Here is a 13,589-nt window from a genome sequence, read left to right as displayed (position 1 = left end):
TACTTCCCATCTATTCTTACAAAGTCTGTCCTCTAGTAAAAAGTTCTTTAATTTACTCTCCCTAAGCCCCAACAAGATTTAGTTTGAACCGAGGAGGCTTACAATGGGCTCAACATCAGTATGGAGAAGCTGGGGTGGCTTCATCATTTGAAGCAATTTAAATATCAGGAAAACACACCTAATTCCAGGGAAGAACCCCAAGACAACCAAAACTCAATGTCCAGAAAAGATTTCTGAATTTGGATCACCTGGACCTCTCTTCCCCATCCATAGATAGGAGCCTCCTTGCACATCATAGGTTTGCATAGTTACCTCACTAGTCAACTTAACCATAATATTCTGTCATTTCAATTTCAAATTCAATTCAACAAGCACCCCCTTGAAAAAAAAGCAAAAAGCACTGAGAAATCAGAGACAAACATTAAATTGTCCCTTAGTCCCTGCCCTCAGGAAACTTACTTTCTATTGGGGGGGGGGGGGAGGAAGGGGAATGTTATTCCCCATTTATAAAAAAGATCCTTTAAATAAAACCCATTGCATATTATTTTTCTAATGAGATCCTATATATGTATATCTTATTTCCCAATGAGGACACAAATTCCTCCAAAGAAAGTCCTGTGTTGTACTTCTGTGTAAGCCCATAGTGGGCAAGTATTTACTGAAATGCAATGATTCTGGTGAACAATTGAATTGACTGTATATTCCAGAATGTTCCAATCCTTTCAGGAAGGGGGTGGGTTGAAACATGAGAAAACCTCTTTCTAAGTTCCTTCTCATTTTCAGAAACCCAGCAATCCTTTCCAAAATCTGATGTGGGCAAGTTAACCATTTGCACCCTATGGGTAAATTCTGCTATCCTGTCTGGAATATCCCCAAGATGTGACATGGATTGAATTCCCCCTCTTCTCGTGGTTGAAGTGGTACCAAGCCAAGAGTGACCTTGGCTACAACCATATGAATAATCAACAGTCAAATTTGGGGGGTGGGATAGAAGGCAGGGTACAGCAACAGCATCTCATCTTAGACATCCATGGGCATTGGCATGAAAGAAGAGAACACAGAACCTTGACCTCCTAAGACAAGAATGCCTGAGACCACAGCACCCCAGAGGCACAGGGCTCCACTGAATATTGGAGGCGAGGAATTACGGCACTGGGGACCAGCCCTCCCTCCCCTGGCACCACCACACACAGCATGCACACACAGGGGTAGAGTGGGGCATTCTGCAGCATGCGCCACCAGTGGGGGAAAGGGGATCTTACCTGACCCAGACAGGGGCTCGGAAAGCAGGCAGGAAAGAAATAAGAAACAGACATTATATGAAGTGACCAGTCCAGGATGGTATCTATTACTGCCCGAGTTCCCAACACTGATAGGAACCTCTCAAGTCAGTCAGATCAGGGTCCTACTGGTAGGGATCTATGTCAGGAATCTCAGATGACCAGCTAAGCAAATCAGCTTACTTGTATCAGCTTTGTTTTTTAGCTCCCACCTAAGAATGGGAAAATTTCTCACATTTTCTTTTTAGGGAGTTTTGAAAGTACTAGTCTTATTTTAAAGTGGGTATCAGTGGTGGAAGTTGAATGAAAAAAGGGAACATGAAATCCCAGACCTCATCACTTATCTCTATCTACCTATCATTTCCTAGTCTGCAAATCACGGTATCCTAAAATGCTCCACCTGGAAGGAATTAAAGGTCATCAGTTTCAACCCTTCCATGTGACAGAAGACAATGCAGTTCAAAATGGTGGAATGCCTTTTCCAAAGACCCAATGTTATTTTGTTGCCAAGCGAGGACTCGGAACTTATCCTCAACTCCGTTATTCTATCCACTGTACAAAGATGCCTCGAATGGCAGTGCTAAGACAATCGAAATTTCCAAGGTATGTAGAGACTATTACTTCCACTTATTTATATTATATTATACACTCCTAGAGTCTCAGTGAAAGATTATCAAATTTCTCTCATCTACCCACTCGTTGGACACCCTGAAAAGATACAAAAAAGAAGACTAAGTCTCCCCCTCTCTCCTATTCCCCTTTCCTCTCTCCCCATACAGACACACACACAAACACACACACACACACACACACACACACACACACACAAAATTTATTTTTTCACAACACCCATACCCTTACAATTTTGTCAGCCCCTTCTCAGTAGAGACCATGACTCTTCCATATAATATCTTCCCATCCTATCTAATGGTGCACTGCCACACAACCTAATGGATGACCATGATGATAAAGATAGCCTGTAACAGGGTGCTTGATTTTATTTTTATTTTTTGAGGGTACAGAGCAGGGGGTAGTGAAGCAAGAAGGGAATTAATAAACACAGATTTAAAAGCTGGGTGAGAGGGCACTGAAGAAACCAGAGGAAGGTTCAGAAGACAGGAGGGTACACAATTTCAACATGACTCTTATCCTTCCTTCAGTGATACCCAGGAAAGACACAAGGTATGTAAAAGCTACTTAGGGAAGCAAAATATGAAGAACTGAGAGTTAGCCCAAGGAAAGTGGGAATGTAAGCCTTTCCTTGGCTAACAACTGGTCCAGATGTGCTGGCAAGTGGAATCATGTGACCTTATTATGATGTCAAATGATCTCAGAATGTTTATCGCCTGGACAACACAACTAGCACCTAAGGAGGAAGAGAAAGTTAATCTCCATAACTTACCAAGAGTCAGAACATGGAGAACTTCTCTCTCCTTAGCATTTCAGGACCACGGATCTCTTCCTCTGCCATGAATACTTTTCCTGACATTACATCCTCTCGAGCTACCAGCTTGCCAGGTAAACAATGGGTGAAGCTGGGAACCATGTGTTTATCTTCCTTTGGAATAGGCCCACTAGCTGATGTATAGGGCCAGAAACTCAAATTCAAAAAATATTTATTCTCCCTGATGGGTGGTGGGGAAAGATACTTGCCATTGATGTCAGGTTCCAAGAGGTTAATATTCTTTTCAGCTCTATGGCTTCTATAGCAGGGGTGACTGAAACATAAACTGCCAGTTTCCCATGGATTTTTTACCCCTTTAGTCTGTATTGATTTCCATGATGATACATCTATTTTCTTAGCATGGTTTACCATTCTACTCATCATGGTATGCTCTGACCTTGTTTAATTAGAGAAAAATAGAGCCTTTGAGTGCACCACTGTGATCCTAATGTGAGAAAACTCAGGAATAAGATTTTGGCAAGTCAATGAGTATTGTTTTTTCCTTCTGTAGTCTCTTGTGTGTGTGTGTGTGTATATATTTATATATATACAAGATTGTGAACTAAGATCTAAAACTATTTCTCTGGGAAACAAATGTAGCTAAGCTTTCAACTTGGTCAACTCCATTGAGCCAACAAGTTAGAACCCCCAGGACATATACCTTAATCCTGATCTGTAGTCAGGACTATGTGTGGGGTCTTTGGGTCAGCTGTTTATGCTTAATAGCATAGAAGGGGTCTTCCATGACACAGTTTGGAACCTCCACAATAGATACCAAGCTCAGGAGAACTTAAAACCTCACAGTATAGAGGGTACGCACAGTAGTGAAACAGGAGGGGGTGTGAGAATGGCTGGGGCAGGTAGAAGAACAAAGTTGTCTCCTTTACCCAGACTATTTCCTGTACCTCAATGAAATGGTCCCATTCAGAAAACAGCTAGAAACTCATTTGGAACATCCCTTCCTCACTGCACTGCGTGTTGGTGGTGTCATCTCAGTCCCAGGAGGTATTTGGCAATGATGAGAACAAAGAGCCAAAATGGAATCTTCCCCAAATCCCATTGGAAGTCCTAGAAGGGCGGCCCTCCATTTAGCTTACCAGAGTGTTTCCTTCTGTCACTCAGACATCTCAAAGACTCCTGGACCTGGTGAGGTGCCCAGCCCTGCTCAGGTCCTGCCACCCCAGTATCAATGCAGTGCTCTCCGACATGGGGTACATAACACAGTGTTCTCATCAGGTGAGGTCTTCCATAATCGTGTGCATGTTCACATAGATAGACATAATCTATGTAGGGATTGACATACATTTGTCTGTGAAATTGGAGTGAGGGGCCTCTCCCTTAGGGAATGGGTCGTGAGAAGCTTGGTGACCATCTGCCATGTTTTCCTATTTCATTTATCTAATCCTATTTTCTTTAAACTATTGCCCCTCATATCCCACGGAGCAGGGCAATGGAAATAACTCAGAGAGGGAGGAAAAATGAATTGGCTCAGGTTGATAAATTGTAGTGTAAATGCTTGTCTCCAGGGAAGGACCATCTATCTCAGGAAGCAACAAGATTTAGCCAAATCACACCAAACTTTCAAGATCATTTGCGAAAGATTATGACTATTTTTACAGATTGAACTGCTGTAAGACTTAACCCATCTGAAAATTAAATTAAAAAAAAAGGAACAGGTAGAATGCCCCAAGTTGTTCTCTTACCTCCACCGATGCTTCTCAGACATCCACCCATTTCCTCTCCTGGGGACACTCAGCTCCCAACTTGACCAAGCCCAGAGCACTAAGAGGCTTAGATTTGGCTCTTTTCTTCCCATAATAGACTGTGCCTTGGGGGACACGCCAAGCACTGAACAGCTGAGGCGGAATTGTACCATCTATCGGCCCTGGTTCTCACCTTATAGCTACTTTGTGTGCACAGATAAAGAAAGCCATTTGGAGACCTACAACTTCCCAGAGGTACAACGGGACGAGGGCAGGGAGGGCAGGGGGGACACTGGCCAACCTGTTGATATGGCTGAGAGCATCTGCTCTTCGTCCTCCTCCCTTGAGAATGCCTGTCCCCGGGAAACCACCAAGAAACCCAGACCAGGCCTGGATTCCAAGGACTACATCACATCCCAGGACATCCTCACAGCTTCCAAGTGGCACCCTGCCCAGCAGAATGGCTACAAATGTGTGGCCTGTTGCCGCATGTATCCTACGATGCACTCCTTGAAAAGTCACATCAAAGGGGGTTTCAAGGAAGGCTTCAGTTGCAAGGTGTACTACAGAAAACTCAAAACTCTCTGGGGAAAAGAGCAGAAGGCACGACCGGGAGACAGGGTCTCCACCAGCAGCTGCCAGACTTTCAAGTAGACTTACAGCAGCCCATTAGAACAGACCAAAGGAAAATACAGGGGGTTAAAAACTATGTTATGTCTAAAGAAGTGAGAATAAATCAAAATATTAGTCACAACCTTGTGCTGAGTCTGAGAAAGTGTCTAATCACGCAGTAATTTCTCTGCCCTGATGGTAGCTGGGTAATAATACATTGGGGTTGATTTGGAGCTGGTTGAAAAATCTGAAGACCCTCCAAAGCAGTCATTAATGTGTCAATGCTGCATTAGAAAGGCGGGGTATTTAGGAAAGTGCCCCAGAAATCTATGATTCACTTATGACCCAGCTTTTACCGATTATTTCGGTGGGCACAGATGGCACATGCATCAGATTTATAGCAGTTCTAAAGCTGTAGCAAGAGTTAATGTGCTAGTTAACAGAATCAAGACTTAAAGTGATTTCACCAGGTTAGGACAATGGACCAAATCTGATTGGGTGATATTCAATTATGGTAAATGTAAAATTCTATGTTATGAATTTTTCAAAAATTAATTCATAAAATACAGGGGGAGACATGGCTAAGAAACAAGTTCTGTAAAAGCATGGTGGGGTTTTAGTTACTACAGGCTCAATAGGAGCCTATGCTGTTTTTTAGAAGTCAAAAAAAAAACAACTAATGCAATCTTTAAACTGCAGTAAGAGAGACCTAATTAACATCCAGAATGAAGGGGGTGATAGTCCAATCATGGTCTGCCTTGCTCAAACTGTTTATACTCGACTCAATTCTTGATGTTTCCATTTCCCAACTTAGATCCACCTAATCTAAGGGCAATTCTTGATGGCTTATCTCTCTTTAGTAATATGGTCACTAAAAGATCCCTACTCCCTTCAGGGGGTAGTAATCCCTTATTGTCATGATGTGAGGGGGAATACTATTTTGGGGGGGTCTGGGGATCCTGGAGTTAAGTTTTAGGACTGCATGCCATCTCCTTACAAGAAAGCCATATCCTACAGGATACTTCCTGAAAGATGCAATCAGTTGGGGACTCTTGTTTTTAGTAAGGATGGACCTCCTTTCACATCATAAAACATTTAGTAGAAAAGTGAATGAGGTGAGAAGGATTATAACTTCACTGGGGAAAGTGAGAAAGCTAAACCAAGGGGTAGGTTGGCACTATTTCATTTTGAACCCCACAAGAGACAAAATTCTCTATCCAACTTGTTCACAGTAGGGGAGAGGAGCACAGGGGGAGGGTGGGCTAGAGGAAAGTTTGCAGGATACCTTTAGATTTTTTTCTCCAGGAGTAACTTCCCCCCCAAATTTTTCCCCATGGCCTGGAAGAGTTTTGCCCTTTCTAAATACAACAAAACTCACTTCAAAGGGGCATTTGGTTTTTCGGTCACTTTTCCCAGTTCCCAATGCCAATTCACTTCCATCAGGATGGCAGCCACCACCTTCTCTGCAGCCAGGGACTACTATGCCACAACTCTCTTTTTCCCAGGCAGGCTAACCATCTTCATTTGACCATGTCATAGGATCATAGATCATTTTGCAGATGAAGAAAGTGAGATTCTGGGAGAATTTAAGTGCCAGAGTCAGCGGTGGGATTTGAACCCAAGTTCCTGACACCAGAGCCAGTATGTTTTTCACTGTACCATACTCTTCATGGGACTTTGCATCAAAGGTCAGCCAAGTTTTTCCCTGACATATGGTCAATATATATTATATGTGTATGTAATTACTAGAATTTGTATACACAAAGAGCAGGTCTGGAATCAGGATGACTTGAGTTCAAATCTAGCCTCAAATACACTAGCTGTGTTACTGCAGGCAAATCACTTAACCTCCATTTGTCCCAGTCTAATAATAGCATTTACATCCCAGGATTGTTGGGAAGATCAAATAAGATCATTGTAAAGGGCCTGGTACACAGGAAGTCCCATATGAATATAGTAACAGTGATGATGACGATATGTACATGTATGAGTGTATATGAAGACACAGACATATGCAAAAAGAAACACCCATCCTTTTCTTTTTCTCTCTGACCAATCATCTTCCACAGATGGAGAAGGACAAGACCTGGACAATCCCCTTTGCTCATTATATCATCTGTTTTCTTGTGGTGTTCAAACAGGGTTCCTGATGTCCTCCTGCTACCAAATTCAGTGACAGTGACAAGGCTCAGTCTCACATTTCATGAGTCTCTTTTACAACTTGAATGGGAGGCACAGAAGCTGGGCCTGGAGATGACATTCAGAAGGGACTATACCTAGTGAAGAGCACTGGTCCAGGAATCAGAGGACACGAATGCAAATCCTACCTCAAACCCTACTACTTGTGACACCTTGGGCAAGTCACTTGACTATTCAAGTCTCTCTCTCTCTCTCTCTCTAATCCCTTGGACTCAAGAATCAATCCAGTGGTTCCCAAAGTTTGTAGTCCAGGGATCTTTGGGTGGGTGGGGAGGTTCATGAGGTCAAAACTATGTTCCTAATAAAAAGATACCTTAATTTCATATATTGTAAATCTTGGTAGATATAATCCACAAAAACAAAAGTTGTCAGGGTGGGACTAATCAGTTTTTAAGAGAATAAGGGGGTCCTCAGACAAAAAAGTTTTTAGAACTGCTAAACTAAGCCCATTCCAGAGAGATTCTGTCACTTATTCCTGATCATAGGGGCTAGCTAAAGGAGACTAAAAATTTTATTCTTTTTATATTTTTCTCTAGAATCAAAATGATTGCTTACCTATGTTTCTTCCTATCTCTAAAACTTGTTAATCATGTAACCTTAGTATAGTACTTTAGTCCCTTACCCTTTAGAAAGGTAAATTTGAAGAAGTTCCAGTTTTTTCATCTATTCATTCTCATTAGGTTAGAGCTATACAGAGTTACAGAAAGTCCAAAGTGGGACATCAGAGGTTGTAAGGACATCTTACCCTTAGCTGTATAGAGTTTAAGATCTGGAAGGGACTTAATTCAAAACCCTCATTTTATATGTATGGGAAAAGATTTTGGCTCTATTTTAATTTTTACTTTATTTAACTAATTTTGTGATTTACCTCATAGCTTTTGGAAGCAGGCAGAATACAAATGGCAAATAAGAAATGACAAAGGTTGTCTGCTCTGGTGTCTCAAAGCAGAAGACCTAAAAGTTAATAAGACCTGTCCCATACTCGAGGTCTCTGAATCCACTGATCTAGTTTCTGCACCATGTCCTTCAGTCATTTCTCAGTGACACCCACTCTCTGCTCCCCAGATTAGGCTACTACCCTTTGAGCAGGGAAGTCTTGTTGGGGCTCAGTTAAGGATTTTCTTCATTGCTCATTTGTTTTGAGGTCACTTTGATAAAGGTGAAACCATCGAACTTTCCAGGTCATTTGTTCCATCTGCTCACACCCAATATTTGGGCATATTACATGAGGGAAATCAATAGTTTAGACCATGCAAAGTCATTGACTAGTCTTCAGAATTACTAGAATGATTTGAAATATTCCTTGTAAGCTAAGCCTGAGGATTTCTGCCGCTTCTATGAGAACATCTAAGATTTTTTTTGAAAATTAAGCAGATTGTCTCTGCTCTATGAAAACATAACACTATTCCAAGGTAGGTGGGGAGGCACAAAACAAAGTTGTTTTTTTAAAAAACACAAGAGCAGTAACTCTATACATCTTTTCAAAATTCGTTTGTTAAAGAGCAAACTTTAACTTTTTTTTTTAATGTTGCTCAAAGTGTGGTTGAGGATATCCTGTTACCAATCACCAGTTTGATCTTAGTCGAGTATGAGGGTTGAACTGTGCAGCTAGCTGCTCATACTCCCCAAATGAGCCGCCATGAGCCTGAAAGTGAGAGACAGGAGGATGTATTGGCTGGCCTTGAAGTTTAGAAGACCTGGATTCAGTTCCTACCTCTGAAACATGTCTGCTTTGTGAACCCATGGGCAAGTCACCAATTGTCCCATCTCTCTTACATGAATTCAAATCCTACTTGTGATATATTGAACATATCTCTAAACTGCAAGTGTCTCTTCTCCTAGCTCAAGATCTATGATCCCATGAACTAGACTAGTGGTCTTCAAATGTGGTTCAGGAAACTCTGGGGCAAGATCATCATTTGGTCCCCAGGCAGCTCAGACCATCCTTACAAAGGAGCGCAGAATCAGCAATAATAATAAGGGAGGTTCTACATTTGAAGAGGCTTCAAAAAATTAAATGAGAAATGGGGACTTAAGTTCCCCCTTCCCACAAAAAACCAACAAACCCTGAACACTTTAAAACAATAAATGGATGACAGATTAGAACAGGAAGGAAGGGATCTCAGTCATTTCAGCCAATACCTCCATCGTACAGCTACAATGTGGTTCTAAGAAGTATTTTCACATAGTAGGAGACAAAGGTGGGGTACAAAGCCAATTTCAAGGACTTTCCAATTGTGCTTATAAATGAAAATGAGTGTTGTCATTAGTTTCATTTCCAGGTTAGTCCTATTGAAAGAAAGTATGCTGGTAGAAAGTGGTGGTAATACAATTGCAACATGATATCCTGTGACAATGTGATATGATTGTGGTGTAAGAAGAGTACTGAATTTGAAGTCATAGGACTTGAGTACAGATCCTGGTTCTGCACCGACTAAACTGCGAACAAATCACTTGCTCTCCCCTGGGTCCAGTTTCCTCATTTTTAAATGAAGGGCTAGGACATCTAAAGACACTACTGGATCAATTCTGTATACCTAGGATATTCATTGCCATGGCCCACAATACTGCAGAATCTCTGAAAGGTATGACAAAGGCTGGGAAATGGAGAATGGATTTGCAAAAATGGTTGGTTTTTTTTTTTTTGATTCTTTGGACATTTCAAGCTAATTGAGGTGAACAGTAGATGCTGGGGGGAGAAGGTTTCCTGCCTTCCCTATACAGATCTATCACTTGTTACCCCAAAAGAACCTTCTCCATCAGAAATGAGTCCCCTCATCCCATATATGCCTGGCTTGGGGGGGAGGAGGTTAAGAAAGAAGGCAGGTAGAGCAAAAAAGAGTAAGAAACAAGAAGGGACGACAGAAAGACTTTAGAAATAAGAAAGGTTTATTTAGCAAAAGCCACTAGACTGGTGACAACATCCAGGGAGTAAGTGCACTTACATGGACAGAATAATTTCCCAGAGAGTTGAGTCAATAGAGTTAATGATACAACAGTTGTAGGAAAAGGAAGAAAAGGGAAAGGTTGGGGAAGGGAATAAATAAAATACCAAATTAAACCTCAATAAAGCAAGATCAATAGATAGTGGTAAGGCCAGAGAGTTTTACAGACAGTGCTGAGATTATCAGGAATATAATTACAAATTTACAATTCAAATGTACAGTCCAGGTGAGCAGAGGCTGCCTTGCCTTTCTTGACCCCACACACAACCCCTTGTGGTGAGTGTCACATAATCCTGGGAGGGCCTGGGAGTTCACAGCCTCTGATCATCCCTGATACAGGCTTTACTTTCACAGCCCCCTCCTCAACCCCAGTCCATTATCTCCTCCATGACGTTGCAGAACCGAAGAGGGAAAGAAGAGGAAAACGTTAGCAGAGCAAATAGCAATAGAGGAGTGGGAGTAGGCTATCCCCTGGGATAGGAGATGAAAGGTGCTCCATTTCTTTGCCTGTCTTCCCTAGTCAAGGGTCAAGCAGCTGAGGTCACCTTGTTGTATTCTGGCTGTGCCCTCCCCTGCTCAGAATCCAAAGATACTCCCGTTTGGACACACAGTGACTGCCACCCATTCTTCACCATGTGGGCACTCGTGTAGTTCATGCTACGTAGGATACCTATACCTTAACAGTTGCCATAGGGAACTTCTGGGGCTAGACCAAGGGACAGGAGGAGAAAGACAAAAGTTGACTGAGAAAAAGCAAGGGAAGTCCTCCCTGGGACAAAAGCAAGAATCTAAGGCTTATTTTCCTTCTAAGAACAAACTCAGTCTCAGACTTTTTTATTCTCCCTGTCGTTGAAATAAAAGGTCCAGAGTGTTCCCATGTTTAAGGTGTAGCCACTATGTGGAACCAAATTCCAATTCCCAATAATCAGTAACTAGCAACACCAACCCTGGCTCTGCCATTCAATCCAGTTTCAAATCAAGGAACCACCAGCAAACACTTGAAAAACCAGAGAGGAAGCGGGGAGTGAAAAGGACTTCTCCGATTCAGAACTTGACCTACCTGCTTTCAGTAACACCCCTATTTTGTTCAGCCCTACTCCCTCTGCCTCACCATTTTTTTTTTCGATATTCTTGTTTTGCCTTTGTTAGTCTCTCTCTTTCCACAGTTGTCTTCTCCCTTATCAATTGGGCACCTTCTTGTTCCATCTCTCTCTCTCTCTCCCCTGCCCCCCCACTCTGTTTTTCTGTCTCTTTGCCTCTGTCTCTGTCTCTCTCTCTGTATATATATATGTATAATATATATATATATATATACATACATACATATCTATATTGTATATATTCCTATCTACACATCTACATATCTACACACGTACACCCTCATCTTGGGTCCTAGAATAGGTTACCTAAGATCTGGCCTGCCCTGCCCACATTCACTCCTCTTGCCATAACAGAAGAGCCCTGTCCATTCTGCCATTGGCTTCACCTTAGTTCCTGCTGGCCCACAGCAGGCCACTAACATCACCAGATCACTTCCCTCTATCAACAGTGCTCTCTGGTGAACAAAAACTTGGTTTCTTTCAAGCTGTCTGTTACCAGTTATGCAGTTGTTTTGCAAATCAGATATGTATAAACCAAACCAGGCTCCTCAATTTCCTCATTTTAAAGGTTTTCTTTCCCTGGGGGGGGGGGGGTCTTTCTTTCTTTACCCTGTTATCTGACCATTTTATCTAGGCCTAATTCAAACAGAACCTTTTTTTTAATAAATAAGCATACTTCAGGGACAATATTAATCTATTAGAATTATCTTAGAACTATAATAAATGGAACAGAAGGGTATTTTGATAGTATAGGGGCAGAGTCAACAGACATAGAAATCTTGCTTTTGAGTTCTCATATATAGAAGGAAGTTGGGCAGTTTTCAGGAGCACACATAAATGGACACACACAAACATTATTTCCAATTAAGTTGCATCTGGTACAATAATCTCTGGAGAGGAATATGGTAAAGTTGTATGATGATTTTTGTCCTATGATCTGGACCATTTGGTCCAGAGAAAAATACAGTAGGTATATGAAAGTCCGGGATAGATAGAATCTTCCTTTACCTAACTTACAAAGGAAGTCTAAGGCTGACAACATATGATCTGGGACCATTCTTCCCAGTGACCAAGCCCTTCCATAATTCTTTACCTCTGGGTCTGGAGCTTTGTTGTCCATGATGGAGGACAGGGTCGACTCCTTCAGAAAGGTTGATAGAATACAATAAACTTTCCTTCAGTCACTTTCTAAATTGCCATTAAGGACCAACTACTGTCTCAGGACAAAGAAGAATGCAAGTTTTTCCTAAGGCCCCTCCACAAGTCTTATACCATAGATACATAGACAACTCAGGTACTGAACTGATCACTCACCTGCTCTAGACAGGTGTGCTTATGGATGATGGTGACGTGGCTAACAATTCCTGACTCAAATGGGAGAGGGTCCATTTGGGATTCCCATTGGGTAAAGTTATTCCCAGTGTCCATTTAACAAACCAAAGAGACCACAAAGCTGTGTAGGGAAGGGAGGAGATGGGAAGAAAAGCTGAGGCCCCCTGAAACTCTGAGGACATGGCTTCTGGTGGCAGTGCCCATGGGTGTCTGGACCATGTTCTAACTATAATTTTGATGGGCATTAGATTCCCATATCCAAAAAAAAGGACTAGTCTCATATTTTTTTCCCTCATAACTCTTTCACTTCCCTGTGGGCTTCAAAGGATAACACATAAATCAAGACAGCTGGTCCTATGGGGAAATTGTCACTTCCATGTTTCCACTGAGGACTAAAATTTCCCATCTCTCTTACTGAACTCACAGCCCTCATATGCTTAGCAACAGCTTGTACTTTCAACGAAGACAAAGCCAAGACACTGAGTGACAGACCCAACCTAGGGGAGGGAGACACAGGAAGTCCTCATGGAATTATTAGTCAAATCTTCATGATACAGAAGTCCTTCTTACATAGGCCTCCTGGCAGTTCTGGAGATGGCCAACCTCTAAAGGGATGTAATGGGGCCCCCAAAAAACCTAGTCCATCATTTTTTATATCAACAGGAGAATGAAGTAATAGTTTGATCCTGTTCTTTTCCTACTCTCCAAAATTAAAACCCTGAAGTCTTCTGGGAAGCCTTAAACTTCTCCAGGCCCTACTCTCCACCCCCAGGCTGGTGCTACTCTCAGTCAGGGAGATAACCCCCTCCCCACATTGTCTCTGCTGCCCTTCTCCCTAGAAGCCTGGTCACCACTGCCACCACTGCCACCACTGCCACCATCTCCTCTAGGAACCTACACTGCAATCTCATCATCCAAGCTATCTGCTAGCTCCTGCCTCTGTAGGACATTCAGCAGGCGGGGAGGCTCCTCCT

At 42.2% G+C, this 13,589-nt stretch overlaps 2 protein-coding genes across 11 annotated transcripts in view; one reads left to right on the top strand and one right to left on the bottom strand.

Moving 5' to 3' along the window:
* LOC141512702 (carboxyl-terminal PDZ ligand of neuronal nitric oxide synthase protein-like) overlaps window positions 1-13,589 on the bottom strand; it is a 389,034-nt gene that overhangs the window by 27,811 nt on the left and 347,634 nt on the right. The window contains exon 1 of one of the 4 annotated variants that reach the window (XM_074221848.1): window positions 1,263-13,508. The exons of the other annotated variants lie outside the window; for them this stretch is intronic. The gene's annotated coding sequence lies outside the window, so the exon portion shown is untranslated. Of the gene's footprint in view, window positions 1-1,262; window positions 13,509-13,589 lie in introns of those variants that run through there. 4 annotated transcript variants of the gene reach the window in all.
* SPATA46 (spermatogenesis associated 46) lies at window positions 919-5,181 on the top strand. 7 transcript variants are annotated; one of them, XM_074221851.1, is made up of 7 exons: window positions 920-1,208; window positions 1,649-1,883; window positions 2,719-2,798; window positions 3,616-3,729; window positions 3,847-3,960; window positions 4,546-4,682; window positions 4,776-5,181. In XM_074221851.1, exons 1-7 carry the CDS (start codon window positions 1,085-1,087, stop codon window positions 5,079-5,081), a joined length of 1,110 nt encoding a protein of 369 aa, XP_074077952.1. In that variant the 5' UTR covers window positions 920-1,084; the 3' UTR covers window positions 5,082-5,181. The 7 variants fall into 7 exon arrangements, with proteins under 7 accessions (XP_074077955.1, XP_074077952.1, XP_074077950.1 ...); XM_074221849.1 differs by having other exon boundaries at window positions 928-1,208; window positions 4,546-5,181; XM_074221850.1 differs by having other exon boundaries at window positions 943-1,136; window positions 4,546-5,181.

The sequence above is a fragment of the Macrotis lagotis genome, chromosome 2, assembly GCF_037893015.1.
Source record: "Macrotis lagotis isolate mMagLag1 chromosome 2, bilby.v1.9.chrom.fasta, whole genome shotgun sequence".
NCBI classification, from domain to species: Eukaryota; Metazoa; Chordata; class Mammalia; order Peramelemorphia; family Peramelidae; genus Macrotis; species Macrotis lagotis.
Note: the sequence above shows the minus strand (reverse complement) of the source record. Positions and strands in the feature narration are given on the sequence as shown.